The sequence below is a fragment of the Pseudophryne corroboree genome, chromosome 3 (genome assembly GCF_028390025.1).
Source record: "Pseudophryne corroboree isolate aPseCor3 chromosome 3, aPseCor3.hap2, whole genome shotgun sequence".
In the NCBI taxonomy this organism is placed as follows: Eukaryota; Metazoa; Chordata; class Amphibia; order Anura; family Myobatrachidae; genus Pseudophryne; species Pseudophryne corroboree.
In genome coordinates, this window is record NC_086446.1 from 220,680,137 (window position 1) to 220,705,743 (window position 25,607).

The 25,607-nt window shown below is 40.8% G+C and overlaps 1 protein-coding gene and 1 long non-coding RNA gene across 2 annotated transcripts; both read left to right on the plus strand.

Annotated features, from left to right (window-relative positions):
- The first annotated feature begins 215 nt into the window (after positions 1–215).
- LOC135057613 (small proline-rich protein 2H-like) lies at positions 216–2,140 on the plus strand. Its single transcript, XM_063963436.1, has 3 exons — positions 216–279; positions 647–763; positions 1,871–2,140. Exons 1-3 carry the CDS (start codon positions 246–248, stop codon positions 1,975–1,977), a joined length of 258 nt encoding a protein of 85 aa, XP_063819506.1. The 5' UTR covers positions 216–245; the 3' UTR covers positions 1,978–2,140.
- Positions 2,141–19,110: 16,970 nt separating this feature from the next.
- LOC135057614 (uncharacterized) lies at positions 19,111–20,922 on the plus strand. Its single transcript, XR_010244243.1, has 3 exons — positions 19,111–19,180; positions 19,548–19,622; positions 20,838–20,922. It is a non-coding gene; the product is annotated as an uncharacterized LOC135057614 (long non-coding RNA).
- The last annotated feature ends 4,685 nt before the right edge of the window (positions 20,923–25,607 follow it).

Sequence of the window (25,607 nt, forward strand, 5' to 3'; positions counted from 1 at the left end):
TACTAGTAGTAAGTCATGTTGCATTACAAATATTAGACTACACCTTGCCTCATGGGCATGCACATTATAGGAATTACAAAGTACTTAGGCTATCAATTATAAAACCTTTTGGCTCATTTTTGTATGTGAAATGTTGCTCAGGTAATAGGGTATGGCAGTACATTTGTATATAAGTAGCATCTTTGCACTGTTGGTTTATCTGTCTTTGTGACCTTACTTCAGCAGGCAAACTACTACAGAGAACCATGTCAGCAAAGGGAGCAGCCCAGACCAAAGATCGTAAGTTTCTTTTCAAAATAAAGACTACAGATGTACAGTATTTACCTAGAAGCTAACTTGGTTGTTGTGACTGTTGGAAAACATTGCTAAGAATATTGAAGGAGCAGGCATTATTCAGTGTTCCTGTAATCAACTGTGAAATACATTTGTATGTGCTTAGACATGCAATGTGATGTTATATTATAATCATTTATTATTCAACCATGGTATGCTATGTTATGTTATAATACTGACTTGAAGATTGTATTAGAAAATAATTTAAATTGATCATTATTTTAATAAATAAGCAAATAATAAATACTTTTCAACGAACACTTTACTAAAATGCCACTCTTGCCTAATATAATTGTGTATTATTTCCTTTCAGCATGTGCTCCAGTGCAGGTATGCCAGGATCAGGCTCCCAAATGCCAGGATCAGGCTCCCAAATGCCAGGATCAGGCTCCCAAATGCCAGGACCCATGTCCCCCACCTATAAGCCAAGGTAATAAATGAATACACTTTACTTGGAGCGTGTGTGTAGGTGATTCTCTGAGAGAGATTACATTGGGAATGTTCCCCCAAATTCATCTTTACACAAACTGCTAACTGAACAACTACAGTCACTACTGTACATTTCAGCGAAACCTGTTTCGGCAATAGACAGTAAACATATGCCAAATTAAGCTTGCTTAACAAACAAAAAAAATTCGCAACTACTCAGGGTTTATAAAACCTTTTATTTGGCTGGCAACACACAGCTTTAGAAGTGCTCATTTCAGACATGGTTTTATTATTCATCCCCTTTACGATTCATAAAAAAATATAAGGGTAAATATTAGAACATGCTTTATTAATAATATATCAACCATACATGCGGTGGTATATAATGGAGTACGAGATTGCCGGAGGTGTGGGAAGCCGGACAACTCGGATGGTTTTTTAAAAGGGCAATCACTTACAAGGCAAAACCATGCCTTCTAAGTGACTGCCCCTTTAAAATAATGGCTGAGATCGGCCGGCATCCCGCACCTCCAGTGATGTAGGATGTTTTTTTACATCCGGCTGATTGTGTTCTAAAAGGTTTTTTTCAGTATCATTCACTTTGATAATATTTAGGATTATTATAGTAACTTATTTTAAAGTTTCAAATATGGGGCCAGGGAAAAGGGTGGAGAAGTGGACCAGTGAAGAAATTGCCCATAGCAACCAATCAGCTTATACCTATAATTTTGTAGAATGTATATGATAATTGCTACCTCAAAGCTGATTGATTTCCATGGGCAACTCCTACACTGGTATACTTCTCTACTCTTTTCACTGCTTGTTAGATCAACCATAGTAAGTTACATTGTATACTATAACTGTGATATGGTAGGCATAGTATCACACACTGGATCAGCTGTAAATGTTAAAGTATCCAAATTTAATTAAAATCTAATGCACTCAAATGTAAAAAAAAAATATTAGGCAACACTTAAAATATATCAAAAACAAATGTAAAAAAAAAACATTGGAACTCTGCCTTTAATCTAGGAAAAATAGCACTAGTATCAATGCTATGGTACGTCGATTCACTGAAGAGTGTATTTTATGATTATTTCTTCACTAGATCCCTGTGCACCAGTTGACCCCTGCCAGCAACAAGGCAAAGACAAAGGACACCACCATCACCACCACCATCACCAAGAAGCACATGGGGGTGGAGTCAAGAAGTAAAGGCCATGGAAACATCCTTCCAAACTGCTGTACCTAAGAATGTTACAGATGGAATGGAATAGACTGTCACTGTCTGTTCTTTTATCTATATTGATGAGAAAGGCATAACACATCTTGAAAGTGTTCTATTTCACTTATTAAATGCATTCTTCTGATTAATTTATCCATGTTTCTGTGGTGAAATAATTTACATAGTAAGGTATTTATATAAATTCTATGAGTACATAATAGGGATTAACAATAGCTAGAGTCAATATAAGAAATTAAATAGAGTAGAACATTTAATGGATTAACAATCTCAAACAGGTAGCACATAATTGTTATCGTTTTTTCCATTGTTTAATTTTATGTAGGAATAATTTATTTACGCATTATAAATATTTAAGCGTTGGTTCAGCTATTTGTGAATCTTTGTCATGTATTTAACTTTAAAACAGATGTGATGCAGTTGGGTTTTAAACCATTAAGAGTGATGGCGGTACAGAAATAGTTGCCTTGGGGGGACAAATATGTAAATGTGGACATGATCTAGTATACAGTAGTTCATTACTTTCATTGGATGTGGTATAACAGGTCATCAATGAAAAGGTCGACAATGTCTAGGTTGACCCCAAATTCACAAGGTCGACATGGGAAAAAGGATGACACAAGCAAAAGGTCAACATGAAAATTGTCGACACAAGTATTTTCATGTTTGTTTGGTGTCAATTTGTAGGTTTCATCACATGAAACCCCAATCATTGTATTGCTTCGCTCACCTCGCTTCAGGCACTGTTGCTCTGCTACTGTTGCGCTTGGCACCGGTTACCATTCCTAATTGTAGTCCACGTGGATGGTAAAGTATGAATAAGTTGAAAAAATGCAAAAAAATCCAAAATGTGAACCTTTTGACCATGTCGACCATAGGGTGTCAACCTATTGACTGTCGACCTATCAACCGAAACAGATTTTCATTTAGTGTCCTGATCTTTGTAGAAAAGCCAATATGTACAGTATATAGGGATATTAAGATTGGAAATCTTATTTTCTATACAATTTAATCACTGCTCTTATCATTTGTTTCTAAGGGGCATATTTATTAATTGTCAAGTTTTAGACATGATAATTATAATTAATATCTCCACTTATTATGTCAATAAAATATTAAGGATCGCTTCACTTCTTTGGGACCCTGCAAGCTATGGTGTATGCAATGTCTGTCGACCATGCATATGCGGACAACAATTAATGGGGAGGGATTTTTCTGTCCTTATGGCTGGGGTCAATGGCATGGTAAATTCAACAATAATGCAGCCCTCATAGAAACCTATGAAGACTGCTTTTGTTGGTAAAATCGGAGGAGTACAACAGATATCACCGGGAATACTTAATATTTGTAACACTACAAAATGGATTTTTTTCATGAATTTATATTACTTGTTATATAGGCCTGTAATATAGGAGTTGTGTGAAACCTCTCTAAACAACTGTTAATCAAGTTATCACTCTTATGAACATAATTAAACAAGGTAGTAAAAACATGATAAATGGTATACTTAGATTTTTAGCCCTCATTATCACTGGTTATCCAAAATGATATGTTTCACAGTGATGTCCAGTTTAATACCTACCACATCCATGTCAGTGCGTGATGAGTGGTGAGGGGGGAGATCTGTATGAGAGCAGACATCTGAATGAGGGGAGATATCTGTGCATGGGGAGCAGATCTGTGTGAGGGGGTGACATATTTGGGAGTGGGGAGATCTGTGTGACAGGGAACTGTATGAGGTAAATCACTTTATGTATTAATATATATATTAATACAGAGCTACTAGTCAGTATCTTACCTCGAGAAGTCATGGTGAAGAACCTACATTAAAACGCAAAAATAATAAACTTCACAGTTATTCATACCCTGTATTAAATCATTACCAACAGCTTCTCAGGTTTATTCTTCTCTTTAAAAAATACACCTACAGTATGACGAAAATTACACTGATCATGATAAATCCAGCAGCAGGTGCTCCTCTGTGACTCACCACAGTATACTCATACACCCTACCCAGGGCCGGTGCTAGGGTGTTCGGCGCCATCCTGCAAACTATATATTTGTGCCTTCTCATATTTAATTAAGGGATAGCACACGCTGAATGCACGCACCACAAAAATGGGTGTAATCTCACAAGGAAGGGGAGAACCCCCAATTCAAAAATTTCACACAGTAGTACCTTTTATTCACATTACGCTACACAGTAGTACCCCTATGCACATTACGCTACACATTAGTACCCCTTAAACACATTACGCTATACCCCTTATACACGTTATGACACACAGTAGTGCCCATTATATACAATGCCCACAGTAGTGCTCCTTATACACAATGCCCACAGTAGTGCTCTTTATACACAATGCCCACAGTTGTAGTGCTGAATATATACATACATAATGCCCACAGTAGTAGTGCTGCATATAGACATAATGCCCACAGTAGTAATGATGCTTATACACATAATGCCCTCAGTAGTAGCGCCCCTTATACACATAATTCCACAGTAGTAATGCCGCATATACACATAATACCCATGGTAGTAGTGCCCCTTACACATAATGGACACAGAAGGGGAGGGAAGGGTGGGGGGTGCAGTGCTGAAGTACCTGCTGCTGCTGCTTGTCTATTACACAGGTGCAGTGGGGAGGAGATGGAGGGAGATCAGCACCAGGTGGACTGAAGACTGAAAAGCTGTGATTCACGCTGCCAACTCTCCAGTCAGGCGCAGCGGCAGCCAGCAACAACAGCGAACAGCAGAAGCAAGAGTCACATTATCATTTTACAGGACCCTAGGCAAGATGTACATTGGGGACCCTTCCAGCTTTTATTCATCCCTGGAATGTCAGTATAGCCAAGCCTATATAATTTTACCACCTTTAGCCATATTGATGCTGGCCTGTTGATACATCTGGTAGATGCCTGACCCCCCTCCCACCCTTTGAATCCAGGCGCACTTGTTTCTACGACGCTTTTTAATTTTCAAAATATGTCACTCAAGACCTGTCTACAACTTTGAAGTTATTTGTTGTGTTATCTAAACCAACCAATTAGACATTTCCTTCTAACTGTATCCCCTTCTGTCTGTCTCAACCGTCCGTGGTTGTGTCTATGTTCCTTTTGTGATCAGGACCAGGAAGTGACAGCACGAGAGGGCAGTAGATTACTTCCGCCCTTACAGCACCTAAATGTTTTATCCGTTCTCCATTCATTTGAGGTTATTTTGTTTTACCTCTGCACCATTGGACCCTCACAGGCTCGGTGTCTCGCTCTGCTCCGCTTTGCTTGCTACAGGTTACTATTCCAAATAGTTTGTAACATGGACCCAGAGGATTGTGGGAAAGGTCCTTTCCACGAAGGGTAACTAGACGCTACCGCCTGTCTGTGCTTCTATATGTGCTCCATTCTGTGCTTCAACCTATGCTCCGTTCTGTGGTAGCATCTAGTTTTCCTTTGTGGAGAGGACCTTTACCATAAGCCCCTGGGTCCATGTTACAAACTATTTGGAATAGTAACCTGTGGCGAGCGAAGCGAGACACTGAACCGAAGCGTGGCGAACGAAGCAAACCCGCGAGGGTCCAATAGTGCATAGATAAAATGAAATCATCTCAAACGAACGGAGAATGGATAAACATTTAGTTGCTGTAAGGGCGGAAGTTATCTACTGCCCTTTCATTATGTCACTTCCTGGTCCTGATCACGAAGAGAAAATATACACAACCTCCGTTCTGCCTGCATCTCTTTATGTTCTACTGACCCCTTCTGCTTCTCTGTGCCTCTAACTGTATCTTCATTCTGCCTATTTTCCAATTCTACATTATCCATTATTTATTTCACCCCCTACCCCTGTGTTCTCAACCAGCCAGTGTCACCCCATACAGCTGCATTCTTTCCCAGCCACTTTGTCCTTCCCTTCCCGTATTATCTCCTAGCCACTGTGTCCTCCCCTTCTCATATTATCTCCCAGCCACTGTGTCACGCCACCCCATCCCAATGTTCTCTCCCAGCCAGTCACTTCCCCACCTAAGTGTTCTCTCTCTCTCTCCCCCACCCCCCACAGACTCAGTGCTGCCTGTTGAACTGAGCTGCTTACCTGATCCATTAGATGAGGTACAGCTGCTCCACTTCAGTGTCTGTGGTGGGCCGCCCATTGTAGTGACTTCCAGATCTCCTGCTCATCAGCACTCACTGGGCAGAGCAGGTACTGTAGCCTCCAATTCTTCCCCTCCACGTTGTCCGGCCTGGGTCAGCCTTCCACTCAAAGTTTGGCAACAGCAGCAAGCGGCGTCCCTCTCATTCCCACCCCTGCCCTGACGATATTGGTTCCTGACCCTCCACCCCGCCCACACACTGCCCCTCTTCCAAGAGCACGGAAGCAAAGCTCTCTCAGCTCACTGTGACTGTGGCTGCCACTGCATTGCTTCCACCGGCGTGGCGCCGCTCCCTCAGAAGTCAGAGTACAGCGCTACTGCTCAGCAGGGATGCAGAGCAGGGAGAGCGCCTCTCCGGTCCGTGCCTACCTGCTTTGCATCCCTTTGCTGAGCGGGTAGCGCCGCCTCTGACCCTACCATTGTGTTACAGTTGTCTTCCGCACATTCAAACTATAGTAGGAAATATATAATGAAACAAAAAAGGTAATTATACCAAAACATACTTTAGGAAAATAATGTAAAATATATCTTAAAGCTTTACTGTTCAGTCAAAAACTTTTAAGTGGTGTATCCTAAGGATGACCACACCTTGGGGATGATTCTGAGGTGGGAGCAAAGCAACAAGACCAAGTACTGTAGATTCGTATCTGGAGCAAATCATGTTGCATTCAAGGTGTGCAAATATATATATATATATATATATATATATACACTGCTCAAAATAATAAAGGGAACACTTAAACAACACAATGTAACTCCAAGTCAATCACACTTCTGTGAAATCAAACTGTCCATTTAGGAAGCAACACTGATTGACAATCAATTTCACATGCTGTTGTGCAAATGGAATAGACAGCAGGTGGTAATTATAGGCAATTAGCAAGACACCCCCCAATAAAGGAGTTGTTCTGCAGGTGGTGACCACAGACCACTTCTCAGCTCCTATGCTTTCTGGCGGATGTTTTGGTCACTTTTGAAAGCTGGCAGTGCTTTCACTCTAGTGGTAGCATGAGACGGAGTCTACAACCCACACAAGTGGCTCAGGTAGTGCAGCTCATCCAGGATGGCACATCAATGCGAGCTGTGGCAAGAAGGTTTGCTGTGTCTGTCAGCGTAGTGTCCAGAGCATGGAGGCACTACCAGGAGACAGGCCAGTACATCAGGAGATGTGGAGGAGGCTGTAGGAGGGCAACAACCCATCAGCAGGACCGCTACCTCCGCCTTTGTGCAAGGAGGAACAGGAGGAGCACTGCCAGAGCCCTGCAAAATGACCTCCAGCAAGCCACAAATGTGCATGTGTCTACTCAAATGATCAGAAACAGACTCCATGAGGGTGGTATGAGGGCCCGAAGTCCACAGGTGGGGGTTGTGCTTACAGCCCAACACCGTGCAGGACGTATGGCATTTGCCAGAGAACACCAAGATTGGCAAATTCGCCACTGGCGCCCTGTGCTCTTCACAGATGAAAGCAGGTTCTCACTGAGCACATGTGAAAGACGTGACAGAGTCTGGAGACGCCAAGGAGAACGTTCTGCTGCCTGCAACATCCTCCAGCATGACCGGTTTGGCAGTGGGTCAGTAATGGTGTGGGGTGGCATTTCTTTGGGGGGCGGCACAGCCCTCCATGTGCTTGCCAGAGGTAGCCTGACTGCAATTAGGTACCCAGATGAGATCCTCAGACCCGTTGTGAGACCATATGCTGGTGCGGTTGGCCCTGGTTTCCTCCTAATGCAAGACAATGCTAGACCTCATGTGGCTGGAGTGTGTCAGCAGTTCCTGCAAGATGAAGGCATTGATGCTATGGACTGGGCCACCCGTTCCCCAGACCTGAATCCAATTGAGCACATCTGGGACATCATGTCTCGCTCCATCCAACATTGCACCACAGACTGTCCAGGAGTTGGCGGATGCTTTAGTCCAGGTCTGGGAGTAGATCCCTCAGGAGACCATCCGCCACCTCATCAGGAGCATGCCCAGGCATTGTAGGGAGGTCATACAGGCACGTGGAGGCCACACACACTACTGAGCTTCATTTTGACTTGTTTTAAGGACATTACATCAAAGTTGGATCAGCCTGTAGTGTGTTTTTCCACTTTAATTTTGAGTGCGACTCCAAATCCAGACCTCCATGGGTTAATAAATTTGATTTCCATTAATAATTTTTGTGTCATTTTGTTGTCAGCACATTAAACTATGTAAAGAACAAAGTATTTAATAAGAATATTTCATTCATTCAGATCTAGGATGTTATTTTAGTGTTCCCTTTATTTTTTTGAGCAGTGTATATATATATATACAGTATATATATATATATATATATATATATATATGAAAAAGAAACAGCTATCCATATATATATATATATTAGTGATGTGCACCGAAAATTTTTCGGGTTTTGTGTTTTGGTTTTGGGTTCAGTTCCGCGGCCGTGTTTTGGGTTCGAACGCGTTTTGGCAAAACCTCACCAAAATTTTTTTGTCGGATTCGGGTGTGTTTTGGATTCGGGTGTTTTTTTCAAAAAACCCTAAAAAACAGCTTAAATTATTGAATTTGGGGGTCATTTTGATCCCATAGTATTATTAACCTCAATAACCATAATTTACACTCATTTCCAGTCTATTCTGAACACCTCACACCTGACAATATTATTTTTAGTCCTAAAATTTGCACCGAGGTCGCTGGATGGCTAAGCTAAGTGACACAAGTGGCCGACACAAACACCTGGCCCATCTAGGAGTGGCACTGCAGTGTCAGGCAGGATGGCCCTTCCAAAAAATACTCCACAAACAGCACATGACGCAAAGAAAAAAAGAGGCGCAATGAGGTAGCTGTGTGAGTAAGCTAAGCGACCCTAGTGGCCGACACAAACACCTGGCCCATCTAGGAGTGGCACTGCAGTGTCAGGCTGGATAGCCCTTCCAAAAAATACTCCCCAAACAGCACATGACGCAAAAAAAAAAAAGAGGCGCAATGAGGTAGCTGTGTGAGTAAGCTAAGCGACCCTAGTGGCCGACACAAACACCTGGCCCATCTATGAGTGGCACTGCAGTGTCAGGCAGGATGGCCCTTCCAAAAAATACTCCCCAAACAGCACATGACGCAAAGAAAAATGAAAGAAAAAAGAGGTGCAAGATGGAATTGTCCTTGGGCCCTCCCACCCACCCTTATGTTGTATAAACAGGACATGCACACTTTAACCAACCCATCATTTCAGCGACAGGGTCTGCCACACGACTGTGACTGAAATGACTGGTTGGTTTGGGCCCCCACCAAAAAAGTAGCAATCTCTCCTTGCACAAACTGGCTCTACAGAGGCAAGATGTCCACCTCATCATCATCGTCCGATTCATCACCCCTTTCACTGTGTACATCCCCCTCCTCACAGATTATTAATTCGTCCCCACTGGAATCCACCATCTCAGATCCCCGTGTACTTTCTGGAGGCAATTGCTGCTGGTGAATGTCTCCATGGAGGAATTGATTATAATTCATTTTAATGAACATCATCTTCTCCACATTTTCTGGAAGTAACCTCGTACGCCGATTGCTGACAAGGTGAGCGGCGGCACTAAACACTCTTTCAGAGTACACACTGGAGGGAGGGCAACTTAGGTAGAATAAAGCCAGTTTCTGCAAGGGCCTCCAAATTGCCTCTTTTTCCTGCCAGTATACGTACGGACTGTCTGACGTGCCTGCTTGGATGCGGTCACTCATATAATCCTCCACCATTCTTTCAATGGTGAGAGAATCATATGCAGTGACAGTAGACGACATGTCAGTAATCGTTGGCAGGTCCTTCAGTCCGGACCAGATGTCAGCATCAGCAGTCGCTCCAGACTGCCCTGCATCACCGCCAGCGGGTGGGCTCGGAAATCGTAGCCTTTTCCTCGCACCCCCAGTTGCGGGAGAATGTGAAGGAGGAGATGTTGACGGGTCGCGTTCCGCTTGACTTGACAATTTTCTCACCAGCAGGTCTTTGAACCTCTGCAGACTTGTGTCTGCCGGAAAGAGAGATCCAACGTAGGTTTTAAATCTAGGATCGAGCACGGTGGCCAAAATGTAGTGCTCTGATTTCAACATATTGACCACACGTGAATCCTGGTTAAGCGTATGAAGGGCTCCATCCACAAGTCCCACATGCCTAGCGGAATCGCTCTGTTTTAGCTCCTCCTTCAATGCCTCCAGCTTCTTCTGCAAAAGCCTGATGAGGGGAATGACCTGACTCAGGCTGGCAGTGTCTGAACTAACTTCACGTGTGGCAAGTTCAAAGGGTTGCAGAACCTTGCACAACGTTGAAATCATTCTCCACTGCGCTTGAGACAGGTGCATTCCACCTCCTTTGCCTATATCGTGGCCAGATGTATAGGCTTGAATGGCCTTTTGCTGCTCCTCCATCCTCTGAAGCATATAGAGGGTTGAATTCCACCTCGTTACCACCTCTTGCTTCAGATGATGGCAGGGCAGGTTCAGGTGTTTTTGGTGGTGCTCCAGTCTTCTGTACGTGGTGCCTGTACGCCGAAAGTGGCCCGCAATTATTCTGGCCACCGACAGCATCTCTTGCACGCCCCTGTCGTTTTTTAAATAATTCTGCACCACCAAATTCAAGGTATGTGCAAAACATGGGACGTGCTGGAATTTGCCCAGATGTAATGCACTCACAATATTGCTGGCGTTGTCCGATGTCACAAATCCCCAGGAGAGTCCAATTGGGGTGAGCCATTCTGCGATGATCTTCCTCAGTTGCCGTAAGAGGTTTTCAGCTGTGTGCCTATTCTGGAAAGCGGTGATACAAATCGTAGCCTGCCTAGGAATGAGTTGGCGTTTGCGAGATGCTGCTACTGGTGCCGCAGCTGCTGTTCTTGCAGCGGGAGGCAATACATCTACCCAGTGGGCTGTCACAGTCATGTAGTCCTGAGTCTACCCGGCTCCACTTGTCCACATGTCCGTGGTTAAGTGGACATTGGGTACAACTGCATTTTTTAGGACACTGGTGAGTCTTTTTCTGACGTCCGTGTACATTCTCGGTATCGCCTGCCTAGAGAAGTGGAACCTAGATGGTATTTGGTAACGGGGGCACACTACCTCAGGAAATTGTCTAGTTCCCTGTGAACTAACGGCGGATACCGGACGCACGTCTAACACCAACATAGTTGTCAAGGCCTCAGTTATCCGCTTTGCAACAGGATGACTGCTGTGATATTTCATCTTCCTCGCAAAGGACTGTTGGACAGTCAATTGCTTACTGGAAGTAGTACAAGAGGTCTTCCGACTTCCCCTCTGGGATGACGATCGACTCCCAGCAGCAACAACAGCAGCGCCAGCAGCAGTAGGCATTACACTCAAGGATGCATCGGAGGAATCCCAGGCAGAAGAGGACTCATCAGACTTGCCAGTGACATGGCCTGCAGGACTATTGGCTTTCCTGGGTAAGGAGTAAATTGACACTGAGGGAGTTGGTGGTGTGGTTTGCGCGAGCTTGGTTACAAGAGGAAGGGATTTACTGGTCAGTGGACTGCTTCCGCTGTCGCCCAAAGTTTTTGAACTTGTCACTGACTTATTATGAATGCGCTGCAGGTGACGTATAAGGGAGGATGTTCCGAGGTGGTTAACGTCCTTACCCCTACTTATTACAGCTTGACAAAGGCAACACACGGCTTGACACCTGTTGTCCGCATTTCTGTTGAAATACTTCCACACTGAAGAGCTGATTTTTTTGGTATTTTCACCAGGCATGTCAATGGCTATATTCCTCCCACGGACAACAGGTGTCTCCCCGGGTGCCTGACTTAAACAAACCACCTCACCATCAGAATCCTCCTTGTCAATTTCCTCCCCAGCGCCAGCAACACCCATATCCTCATCCTGGTGTACTTCAACACTGACATCTTCAATTTCACTATCAGGAACTGGACTGCGGGTGCTCCTTTCAACACTTGCAGGGTGCGTGCAAATGGTGGAAGGCGCAAGCTCTTCCCGTCCAGTGTTGGGAAAGTCAGGCATCGCAACCGACACAATTGGACTCTCCTTTGGGATTTGGGATTTTGAAGAACGCACAGTTCTTTGCTGTGCTTTTGCCGCAAGTCTTTTCTTTTTTCTAGCGAGAGGATGAGTGCTTCTATCCTCATGTGAAGCTGAACCACTAGCCATGAACATAGGCCAGGGCCTCTGCCGTTCCTTGCCACTCCGTGTCGTAAATGGCATATTGGCAAGTTTACGCTTCTCCTCAGACGCTTTTATTTTTGATTTTTGGGTCATTTTTTTACTGATCTTTTGTGTTTTGGATTTTACATGCTCTGTACTATGACATTGGGCATCGGCCTTGGCAGACAACGTTGATGGCATTTCATCGTCTCGGCCATGACTAGTGGCAGCAGCTTCAGCACGAGGTGGAAGTGGATCTTGATCTTTCCCTATTTTTTTAACCTCCACATTTTTGTTCTCCATATTTTGCGCACAACTAAAAGCCACCACAGGTATACAATGTAGATGGGTGGATAGTATAGTATTATATTACTTATGGACGACGAGTGACGACACAGAGGTAGGTACAGCTGTGGCCTACCGTACTGCTGCTTATATATATAATATACTGTATAACGGACCTGGTGGACACTGTCAGCAGACTGCTAAACTAGTATGAAGAAAAAAACAACAACACAGGTATACAATGTAGATGGAAGGATAGTATAGTATTATATTACTTATGGACGACGAGTGATGACACAGAGGTAGGTACAGCCGTGGCCTACCGTACTGCTGCTTATATATATAATATACTGTATAACGGACCTGGTGGACACTGTCAGCAGACTGCTAAACTAGGATGAAGAAAAAAAAAAAAAACACCACAGGTATACAATGTAGATGGATGGATAGTATAGTATTATATTACTTATGGACGACGAGTGACGACACAGAGGTAGGTACAGCCGTGGCCTACCGTACTGCTGCTTATATATATAATATACTGTATAACGGACCTGGTGGACACTGTCAGCAGACTGCTAAACTAGTATGAAGAAAAAAAAACACCACAAGTATACAATGTAGATGGATGGATAGTACAGTTTTATATTACTTATGGACGACGAGTGCATTGACGACACAGAGGTAGGTACAGCCGTGGCCTACCGTACTGCTGCTTATATATATAATATACTGTATAACGGACCTGGTGGACACTGTCAGCAGACTGCTAAACTAGTATGAAGAAAAAAAAACACCACAGGTATACAATGTAGATGGATGTATAGTATAGTATTATATTACTTATGGACGATGAGTGACGACACAGAGGTAGGTACAGCCGTGGCCTACCGTACTGCTGCTTATATATATAATATACTGTATAACGGACCTGGTGGACACTGTCAGCAGACTGCTAAACTAGAATGAAGAAAAAAAAAACACCACAGGTATACAATGTAGATGGATGGACAGTATAGTTTTATATTACTTATGGACGACGAGTGATGACACAGAGGTAGGTACAGCCGTGGCCTACCGTACTGCTGCTTATATATATAATATACTGTATAACGGACCTGGTGGACACTGTCAGCAGACTGCTAAACTAGGATGAAGAAAGAAAAAAAAACACCACAGGTATACAATGTAGATGGATGGATAGTATAGTATTATATTACTTATGGACGACGAGTGACGACACAGAGGAAGGTACAGCCGTGGCCTACCGTACTGCTGCTTATATATATAATATACTGTATAACGGACCTGGTGGACACTGTCAGCAGACTGCTAAACTAGTATGAAGAATAAAAAAACTCCACAGGTATACAATGTAGATGGATGGATAGTATAGTATTATATTACTTATGGACGACGAGTGCACTGACGACACAGAGGTAGGTACAGCCGTGGCCTACCGTACTGCTGCTTATATATATAATATACTGTATAACGGACCTGGTGGACACTGTCAGCAGACTGCTAAACTAGGATGAAGAAAAAAAAAACACCACAGGTATACAATGTAGATGGATGGATAGTATAGTATTATATTACTTATGGACGACGAGTGACGACACAGAGGTAGGTACAGCCGTGGCCTACCGTACTGCTGCTTATATATATAATATACTGTATAACGGACCTGGTGGACACTGTCAGCAGACTGCTAAACTAGTATGAAGAAAAAAACAACAACACAGGTACACAATGTAGATGGATGGATAGTATAGTATTATATTACTTATGGACGATGAGTGCACTGACGACACAGAGGTAGGTACAGCCGTGGCCTACCGTACTGCTGCTTATATATATAATATACTGTATAACGGACCTGGTGGACACTGTCAGCAGACTGCTAAACTAGTATGAAGAAAAAAAAAACACCACAGGTATACAATGTAGATGGATGGATAGTATAGTATTATATTACTTATGAACGACGAGTGCACTGACGACACAGAGAGGTAGGTACAGCCGTGGCCTACCGTACTGCTGCTTATATATATAATATACTGTATAACGGACCTGGTGGACACTGTCAGCAGACTGCTAAACTAGTATGAAGAAAAAAAAAACACAGGAGTGTTTTTCAGGCAGACAAACGTATACTGGACTGGTGGTCACTGTCAGCAAAACTGTGCACTGTACTCCTGCTATAACTGCTCCCCAGTCCCCACAATTAGGCAGTGTGAGCAGAGCAGTGCACTCAGCACAGATATATCATGCAGCAGTGCAGCACACTGAGTGAGCACAGATATGGTGGTCGGAGCGTTTTTTTCAGGCAGAGAAACAAAGGATTAAACTCACTGGTGGTATAATCAAAACCCTGCACTGTACTCCCTAACAGCTGCTCCCCGTCCCCAATCCTCCCCACAATTATAACTAACTAAGTCACTCTGTGTTCTACTATAACGGAGAGGACGCCAACCACGTCCTCTCCCTATCAATCTCAATGCACGTGTGAAAATGGCGGCGACGCGCGGCTCCTTATATAGAATCCGAGTCTCGCGAGAATCCGACAGCGGGATGATGACGTTCGGGGGCGCTCGGGTTAACCGAGCAAGGCGGGAGGATCCGAGTCGCTCGGACCCGTGAAAAAAAAAGGTGAAGTTCGGGCGGGTCGGATTCCGAGGATCCGAACCCGCTCATCACTAATATTGATGTGCACCGGAAATTTTTCGGGTTTTGTGTTTTGGTTTTGGATTCGGTTCCGCGGCCGTGTTTTGGATTTGGACGCGTTTTGGCAAAACCTCCCTGAAAATTTTTTGTCGGATTCGGGTGTGTTTTGGATTCGGGTGTTTTTTTTCAAAAACCCCTCAAAAACAGCTTAAATCATAGAATTTGGGCGTAATTTTGATCCCATAGTATTATTAACCTCAATAACCATAATTTCCACTAATTTCCAGTCTATTCTGAACACCTCACAATATTATTTTTAGTCCTAAAATTTGCACCGAGGTCGCTGGATGGCTAAGCTAAGCGACCCAAGTGGCCGACACAAACACCTGGCCAATCTAGGAGTGGCACTGCAGTGTCAGACAGGATGGCAGATTTAAAAAATAGTCCCCAAACAGCACATGATACAAAGAAAAAAAGAGGTGCAATGAGGTAGCTGTGTGACTAAGCTAAGTGACCCAAGTGGCCGACACAAACACCTGGCCCATCTAGGAGTGGCACTGCAGTGTCAGACAGGATGGCAGATTAAAAAAATAGTCCCCAAACAGCACATGATGCAAAGAAAAAAAGAGGTGCAATGAGGTAGCTGTGTGGCCAAGCTAAGCGACCCAAGTGGCCGACACAAACACCTGGCCCATCTAAGAGTGGCACTGCAGTTTTCTAGCGAGAGGATGAGTGCTTCCATCCTCATGTGAATCTGAACCACTAGCCATGAACATAGGCCAGGGCCTCAGCCGTTCCTTGCCACTCCGTGTCGGAAATGGCATATTGGCAAGTTTACGCTTCTCATCAGACGCTTTTAATTTTGAGTTTTGGGTCAATTTACTGAACTTTTGTAGTATATTTAATGACACAGAGGTAGAGCAATGGACTACTGTACCGTACTGCTATATATATACTGGTGGTCACAGCAACATTCTGAACTGTCCCCTTCTACTATATACTGCGCACAACTAAAATGCAGCACAGTTATGGATGCATAGTATACTTGACGACACAGAGGTAGAGCAGTGGACTACTGTACCGTACTGCTATATATATACTGGTGGTCACAGCAACATTCTGCACTGTCCCCTCCTACTATATACTGCGCACAACTAAAATGCAGCACAGGTATGGATGCATAGTATACTTGACGACACAGAGGTAGAGCAGTGGACTACTGTACCGTACTGCTATATATATACTGGTGGTCACAGCAACATTCTGCACTGCCCCCTCCTACTATATACTGCGCACAACTAAAATGCAGCACAGGTATGGATGCATAGTATACTTGACGACACAGAGGTAGAGCAGTGGACTATTGTACCGTACTGCTATATATATACTGGTGGTCACAGCAACATTCTGCACTGTTCCCTCCTACTATTTACTGCGCACAACTAAAATGCAGCACAGGTATGGATGCATAGTATAGTTGACGACACAGAGGTAGAGCAGTGGACTATTGTACCGTACTGCTATATATATACTGGTGGTCACAGCAACATTCTGCACTGTTCCCTCCTACTATATACTGCGCACAACTAAAATGCAGCACAGGTATGGATGCATAGTATACTTGATGACACAGAGGTAGAGCAGTGGACTACTGTACCGTACTGCTATATATATACTGGTGGTCAAAGCAACATTCTGCACTGTCCCCTCCTACTATATACTGCGCACAACTAAAATGCAGCACAGGTATGGATGCATAGTATACTTGACGACACAGAGTTAGAGCAGTGGACTACTGTACCGTACTGCTATATATATATATACTGGTGGTCACAGCAACATTCTGCACTGTCCCCCTACTATATACTACAATGCAGCACATATATGCAGCATTTTTCAGGCAGAGAACGTAGATATTTTCAGCACACTGAGCACAGATATTTGCAAACACACTGAGCACAGATATTTGCAGCACACTGAGCAGATATTTGCAGCACACTGAACACAGAAACTGAGAGAACGCAGCCACGTCCTCTCGCTATTATCTCCAAAGCACGAGTGAAAATGGCGGCGATGTGCGGCTCCTTATATAGAATACGAATCTCGCGAAAATCCGATAGCGGGATGATGACATTCGGGCGCGCTCGGGTTAACCGAGCAAGGCGGGAAGATCCGAGGCTGCCTCGGAACCGTGCAAAATGGGTGAAGTTCGGAGGAGTTCGGATCCAGAGGAACCGAACCCGCTCATCACTAATATATATATATATATATATATATATATTATTTTCAGATAATTGTGTGAATTTCTGCTTTGATCCATTTATCCATGTATTATTACTTGGTAGGTTAATAGCCCCTAATGGAACAGGCCTTTTAAAAAGTATATAGGCGATCTACACTCATTTAAACCACTTAATCTACAAATTGGATAATTGAAAGCTTCTATCCAATAAGTAAGTACCTGTAGAGTAAAAACACCTATTAACACTAAATAAATTATTTATTTAAATATTTATAGGTTAATATTTCTGATCTTATCTTATTATTATTTCCTATTAGGTTATTGGCCCTCATGAATAGGCCTATTAAAAGAAATATCAATAGAGGATATATACACTTATTGTGTACCTGTAAAGATACATATAAACATTAAAGAAGGCAATTATGAATTGGTCAATACTTTATAGTTTATTTTTTGTCCCATTATTAATTATAAACTGCAAAAAATGTGTGCCATACTGTATATTGAAACAAATAATGTGTACCATATTATATACTGTAATTTCTAGTCGCTGTTCTATCTTGTTTATGCAGTCTGTTCCACACAATTTTGCTAAACGTTATTCACTGACATATGAATACCTTAGGAAATTTGAACTTTATTGGTATTGAAAACCGATTAAGCATAAGTATAAGCAATAATACTTGAAAGTATATTTTTATATATATAAAAAATCACAAACACATATATATTGTTTGATATGCTGTAATAATCTTCCATTCTATTGAGTATTTGATGTACTCTTTTTCTCTCTGTTCTTTTGATGAGTCCTTGCCTCTTGTTATTAGTGCACTTCTATTTAGATACAATTCAATACTTATAGAAGAAACAATTGTCATGTGAGAATTCTGAATTGTTAAACTGTATTATTATGCTTTACTTTTATGCACTATTCTACTGAGACACCCCTTTCTTTATTCCTAAAGACACCCCTGAAGAAGTCGTTATCTACAAAATGCGTTGGCTGATGTGCAATTTGGAAATATAATGGAAAAAAGTGGTTAACAACAGCTCTTGGCTAAGCTAGGGCATCCTCAAGTGTTTGGTCAACCACTTTTAGTCTGATGCCTATCCCTATGTATCCTAAAAGGTCCACTCTGGCAGAGGACCATTCTATGGGGACAGGCTGCCGTGCTTCAAAATAGAAAGGTTTAGTCAGAACTTCTAAACCTTTGCAACTACCAGTGGTAGTTAACATTAGCACAGTATTGGTAAACAATTATATATATATATATATATATATAGATATATATATATATAGAGATAGATAGATAGATAGATAGATAGATAGATAGATAGATAGATAGATAGATAGATAGATAGATAATGAAACAGTTCTTGGAAATAATTCACATATGAGTAAATATTAGCCAGTAATTTGCATTAAATTCTTCAGACAGACTACACCAAGCATAAGAGGTATGCAAATTAACAGAAAGACATTATCACTTAAGCAATCAATTAAGGATCCTATTAGCTTACTTGTGTTTGGGAAGTGTTGCTCAGCTATTAGGGCATGGCAATAATTTTTGTATATAAACAGCATCTTATTACTGCATTGGGTTATCTCTCTATTATAATCTTATTTCACCAGCCAAACTCATCCAACAGAGACAACCATGTCAGCAAAGGGAGCACAATGCAAAGAGCGTAAGTATCCTCTTAGAATAAAGGCTACAGATTTATGGAACCTCTATACTGCTGGGAAACATTGATAAGAGTATTAGTGAAGCAAGCTTTTTTTGGTATTTCAATAATCAGAACAAAATAACTACTTAACTGCCTTGATGTGCGGTGTCATGTTATATTTTATTATGCAATGATTATTTTTATTGTCTCCTAATAGCAAAAAAAATGTTATGATAAATTACTATTTTGAAGATTGTTTGAAAGATAAAACAATTATCAGTTGCATATTTAACAAATGTATAACAAATGTTTTTTTTTAAATGAAATAAATGGAGCACTGTAGAAAATGTTCACTCTTGTTTGATATAATTGTATCTTCTTCTTTTAGCATGTCCTCCAGTGGCAGTATGCCAGGATCAGGCTCCCAAATGCCAGGACCCATGTGCCCAACCTGTATGCCAAGGTATGGAAATATGCTTTTTATGAATATATAAACCTGCAGTGAAATATGTTTTGTCTGTAGAATACCAGACTCCCAAGAAGAAGCATGGAAGATCATTGAGGATATCAGGCAACTAGCTAGAGTAGTATATGGAAGCTTAGTTACTAATGATAGAGAATACCTTAGTGGAGACAGGATTTGGGCCAACTGTAAATAATATTCAATTATGTCTATGTGTGGCAGTTATTCCTGCATAAAACTGACAATATTACTTCTAAAATATGAAATGTAACAATATAACAATGGATCAATGATATTAAAGTATTTTTATTTAAGGTGATGTCAGTATGCGTTATCACATTCAGAATAACACTACAGAATGATTCTATTCTTGTATTATCACATACTGTAAGAGCATGTATACCATTGCTACATCTGAATTAATTTAGCATCACAGATGAACAGTGTTTGCCATTGGCTATGGTAAATCACTACTCAGACTTCCTAAAACCATACTTTTTAAACTTAAAATAATCATATCATAAAGTTCCCATGAGACAGGCTTTACTGTAAATTGAGAACATTTTTCTTAACTATCTTCTTTAAGAATGACAAGTAAATATAAAATGAGTCTGAAATGCTATACCATGCTACAGTATATGCAGAGTAATTCAGAGGCTCATTTTCTACTGAAACAAAGTTATTTGAATGTTGTCACTTTTAAATGTTTGTCTCATAGCCTGGAAGGTGGTTCTGTTACAGAATAATGGTGTTCTGAAAGATATTAATACTTCTTTATTATCTTTCACTGTGATGGTAATTGTTTGAGTATGGACATTTAACCACATACTTAGAATTGTATTATCTTGCTGTTGTTAAAAACAACTCTGGTTAATAAAATAAAAAACTATTCATTGTACGTGTGCTCTTCATAAGTATATAGAGCCATTGGGGGAGACGTATCAAGCCTTGGAGCAGGCCAAAGCAACTAATCAGTGTCTGTCATTTATCTAGCATAGTATATGAAATAATAGTTACAGTAGAAGCTGATTGGTTGATATGGCCACTTCCCCACTTTAATTCTCTCCAAAGATTAATACATCTTTGTTGTGGAGTAAATATAAAAAAAAACTAGATTTGTCCTGGAATTGAGGGAGAACTGAAGCTTGTGCCAATGCTGCACATCCTAATTACTAAACAATATATTTTATGTTTATTGGTATATTTCTTTTCTAGATCCATGTGCTGACCCCTGCCAGAAACAAGGCAAAGGACAAGTTGGAATTGCTAGTCAGGGAGTATTTGGAGGAAAGAAGTGAAGACTACCAAAATTGTACCTCGAAGATGTATAAATGGAGGGGAATATGCTGTTACTCTAATCTGTATTGATTAGAAACAGCTTTATGTATTATGATAATCTTCTATTTTACTGATTAAATGCATTCTTCTGAGTAACTAATCTCTGTGTTTGTGTTGATATGATCCACTTTTTTATAGATAAATAATGGAATTTTTTTATTTTCAAGCAAAACATTGACACAGAATACACTAGTCCAGTGATGGGGAACCTTGTCACTCCAGCTGTTGTTGAACTACACATCCCAGCATGCCCTGCCACAGTTTTGCTATTTGGCCATGCTAAAACTGTAGCAGGGTATGCTGGGATGTGTAGTTCAACAACATCTGGAGTGCTAAAGTTCTCCATCACTGCAATAGTCCATCCCAAGCTTTCAGGTTAGATCTGAATTTTTTTTGAGAAAGCAACTGGAAAGGGTCTATCACTTGAGGAAAGCCAAAATAGATTATTTTCAAGTGTAATTGCTTCCCACAGTTTGGGGAAAGCAGCAGAGAACCAGTCTTTAGCCTGGTTCAACAAATGTTCTAACTACGAAAACTTAAAGTTTTGGTAATTCAAAACAGCCCTCAAGTTTAGAAAGTGTCATACTTTGTCTTGACGATTTGGGTTTGTTCCCTTTCAAAATATGGGATTTCATTATTATATAAAACTTATAGATAATGGAAAGTGTAAGTACGGCTATTAAGAATTACATTATTTTAGGTAGCATGGTCATCCTAATCTCAGCCAGTGACCAGAGCATGGAACCTGGTAGAAAATCCAGCCTATGGTAAGGCTATGATTTTACTCAACAATGGTTAATAGTTACAAGTCAGATCATCACTGTGCCTAGCAGGAATTTGTATACCTAAATAACTCAACCTTTTAGTCTGCCAAGCATATTTGTAAGAGTGATGAAGGAACACCAATAAAACAAGGTGAAAATTAATTGGTAAAGCTTTTGTTTTGATGTTGTTTAACGCTTGAGTATTCCTCAAGAACATAATGTAGTATTGACTACAAGGTCTTGAGGTCAGTGTTATATCATCTGCAAAATAACAAAGCTTATATGGCACACCATGCACAATAGGACCTTTGACATTATTTGCATTATCAATAGCAAGAGGTTCTATTCCCAAAACAAAAGTAATGGCCACCTTTGACATACAGAATACTATTAGTAGTAAGGAATACAGAAGATGAAAAAACATTAGGGAATACTCTCAGAGAAAAGAGAGCTAAGATACAGTCAAGACGTATCCACCAAACCAACGCAAGACTTCCATTATATAACCCCAGTGTAGCGCATCAAAGGACTTTACTGCATCTCATAAAAATAGTATGAGCAGCATGAGCATCGGAATATAAAACAATAAATACTATATGAGTTTTGTCAGGGACTCGTGTGCCCAGAACAAAAAATTAATTGTTCATTTTGCACCAAGGTTAGTAGCAACGGGCCAAGTCTATTTGCCATCATCTGTTCACACAATTTTATGTTCGTATTAAGTAATTCAATTGGTAAGTCATTTTTTGTAGAAGGAAGGGTTCTTCTCTGGCTTACAAATGGCTGTGATTTGAGCTCCAAGCATTTCTCTTGGAAATGTACCTTTATACAAATGCAAGAAGACTAACAAGTAAAATGGGGAAATTAGAAACAATTGCACTTAATGACCAATATGATATAATAGGCATTACAGAGACATGGTGGGATGATTCACATGACTGGGTGGCAAACATGGAGAGGTTCACCCTCTTTAGAAGAGATAGGACTAATAAAAAGGGAGGGGTGTTTGTCTATATGTTAATCCTTTTTTAAAACCGTATTTAAAGGAAGTCATTTATGAGGGGACTGGAGATAATGTGGAGTCATTGTGGGTTGAGATTTCGAGTGGGGGTAAGGATACAAAAAAACTTCTAATAGGGACATGATATAAACTGCCAGATATTAGTGTGTCTGACAAATTACTACTCTGGCAGCAAATCGAAAAAGCTGCAGGTATGGGGGACATCTGGAACACCGAAACAGTAAATACAACTAGGGGTAATAGGTTCTTAAACATGCTTAAAGATCACTACTTGTGCCAGGTAATCGGGGAACCAACTAGGCATAGGGCTATACTGGACCTAGTACTAACTAATAATGAGGAAATAATATCAAATACTAAAGTAGGGGAGACCCTAGGAAATGGCAATCACAATATGATTAGATTCGATATCAGCTTTCAAAAACAATAATATAAGTGTCTAACTAAAACTTTTAACTTTAAGAAAGCCAATTTCATTTTGCTGAAACAAGCAATGAGGGACATCAATTGGGAAATTTATTGCAAGGTAAGAATACTGCTGAAATGTGAGATCTTTTTTCAACTGCACTCAATAAGTACTCTCATTTGTATATTCCCAAAGTCAACAAACACAGGAGTAGGAAATTCAAACCGATGTGGCTTAATAAGAGGGTCAAGGAACAAATGGATAAAAAAAGGCGTACTTTCGAAGCATTTAAGTCTGACGGAATGGTGGAATCATTCCAGTTCTACAAGGAATGTACCAAAAATGCAAAAAAGAAATCAGAGCAGCAAAAATAGAAAACGAAAAACAAATTGCAAAGGAGAGTATAACAAACCCCAAAAAGTTCTTTAAGTACATAAACGGAAAAAGCTTAAAAAGGAGAATATTGGGCCTTTAAAGGGCGAGTTGGATGTCTTGATTAATGATGATAGGGATAAAGCAGATTCATTTAATAAATTATTTTCATCAGTATTCACGAATGAGGACAGGTTGACGAGAGTAGAGCATAACATAAGCTATGAAAACGACCCGATGCTAGGTACTTGGTTAAATGAGGATGTAGTCCGGGAGAGACTAAGTAAAATTAAGATAAATAAATCTCCTGGGTCGGATGGACTGCACCCCAGGGTTCTTATGGAACTTAATGTAGAGATATCGAGACCCCTATATTTGATTTTCAGAGAGTCAATTAGATCAGGAATGATACCAATGGACTGATGTATAGCAGAGGTAGTCCCAATATTTAAAAAGGGTATTAAAACTCACCCAGGTAATTATAGACCGGTAAGTTTGACATCTATAGTGGGGAAATTACTAGAAAGTACTGTATATTATGGGGCAGCATACTTGAGTACTTGGATACCTCCAAGGTTATTACTAGGAATCAGCATGGTTTTGTGAAGGACAGATCCTGTCAAACTTAATAAGCTTCTAAAAAATCATATCATAAAGTTCCCATGAGACAGGCTTTACTGTAAAATGAGAAAATTTTTCTTAACTATCTTCTTTAAGAATGACGAGTAAAGTACTCAGACCATTGTTGTTTAATATATTCATTAATGACCTAGAAGAGGGACTGGAAAGCACAGTATCAATTTTTGCAGATGATACTAAGCTATGTAGAGTAATTAATTCTGACAAGGATGTTGAGTCTCTTCAGAATGACTTATCTAGACTTGAGGTCTGGGCGGATAAATGGAGAATGAGGTTCAATACATACAAATGTAAAGTTATGCACTTTGGGACTAAGAACAATCAGGCAGCCTACAAAATAAATGGGAAAAATGTAGGGATAACAGTAGTTGAAAAAGATTTGGGAGTGCTCATCGACAATAAACTTGGTAGCAGTATGCAATGTCAAAATGCAGCAACAAAAGCAAATAAGGTGTTAGCTTGCATTAAACGGGGAATGGAGACAAGGGATGAGAGTGTAATCCTGCAATTGTATAAATCATTGGTGCGGCCACACCTAGAATATTGTGTACAGTTCTGGGCACCTCACTATAAAAAAAAGATATCTTGGAACTCGAAAAGGTTCAGAGGCGAGCCACCAAATTGGTTAAGGGGTTAGAGGCACTGGATTATGAGGAGAGACTTAAAAGCTTAGATTTGTTTACACTGGAAAAGAGGCGACTGAGGGGGGTCATTATTAATATTTTTAAATACATTAAGGGACAATACAAGGATTTATCAAATGATTAGTTTATCAAAAAAACACTACATAGGACACGAGGACACCCCCTGAGGTTAGAAGAGAAAAAATTCCATATACAACGGAGAAAAGGGAACTTCACGGTAAGAACAGTAAAGATTTGGAATTCTTTGCCAGAGAAGGTAGTAATGGTGGACTCAATCAAGAAGATTAAAAATGGATTAGATAAATTCCTAGCGGAAAAAAATATCCAAGGATACAGCATTTAATTAAGATTAAAAACAAAACAAAAAAATCGATTCATTATAGAGGTTGAACCCGATGGACATCTGTCTTTTTTCAACCTCAACAACTATGTAACTGCATAACTATATGAGGCTTCTTTGAATACACGTCAAAACAGGGATGAAGTCCTTCTAGAATTATAAAGTAAAATTTGTTTATATCACCATCGAGGCCATAGATGTTACCTTTAGAAAGGAATGCTATGGCCTCATCCTTTGTCTTTGCAGAGTTAAGTGCTTGACTAGTGGAATAATCTAATTGAGGGAAGAATAAATTGGTAGTGAAAGACGGAGTTGGCAATATATAACGGGTCTGGAAGTTTGACTCCCTTTTTGTGTATATACTTTAAGATGGCCCTACCTACACCACTGCTCACCTTACTCAGCTTCACTAATAAATTATAAAGAATAACGCACTCAATAATGTGAAATTCAAAGATATA

Coding starts and splice junctions, on each gene's coding strand:
- LOC135057613 (XM_063963436.1), top strand. CDS start 246: ATGTCAGCAAAGGGAGCAGCCCAGACCAAAGATC. Junction 280..646: donor AGCAGCCCAGACCAAAGATC/GTAAGTTTCTTT, acceptor ATTTCCTTTCAG/CATGTGCTCCAGTGCAGGTA. Junction 764..1,870: donor TCCCCCACCTATAAGCCAAG/GTAATAAATGAA, acceptor TTTCTTCACTAG/ATCCCTGTGCACCAGTTGAC.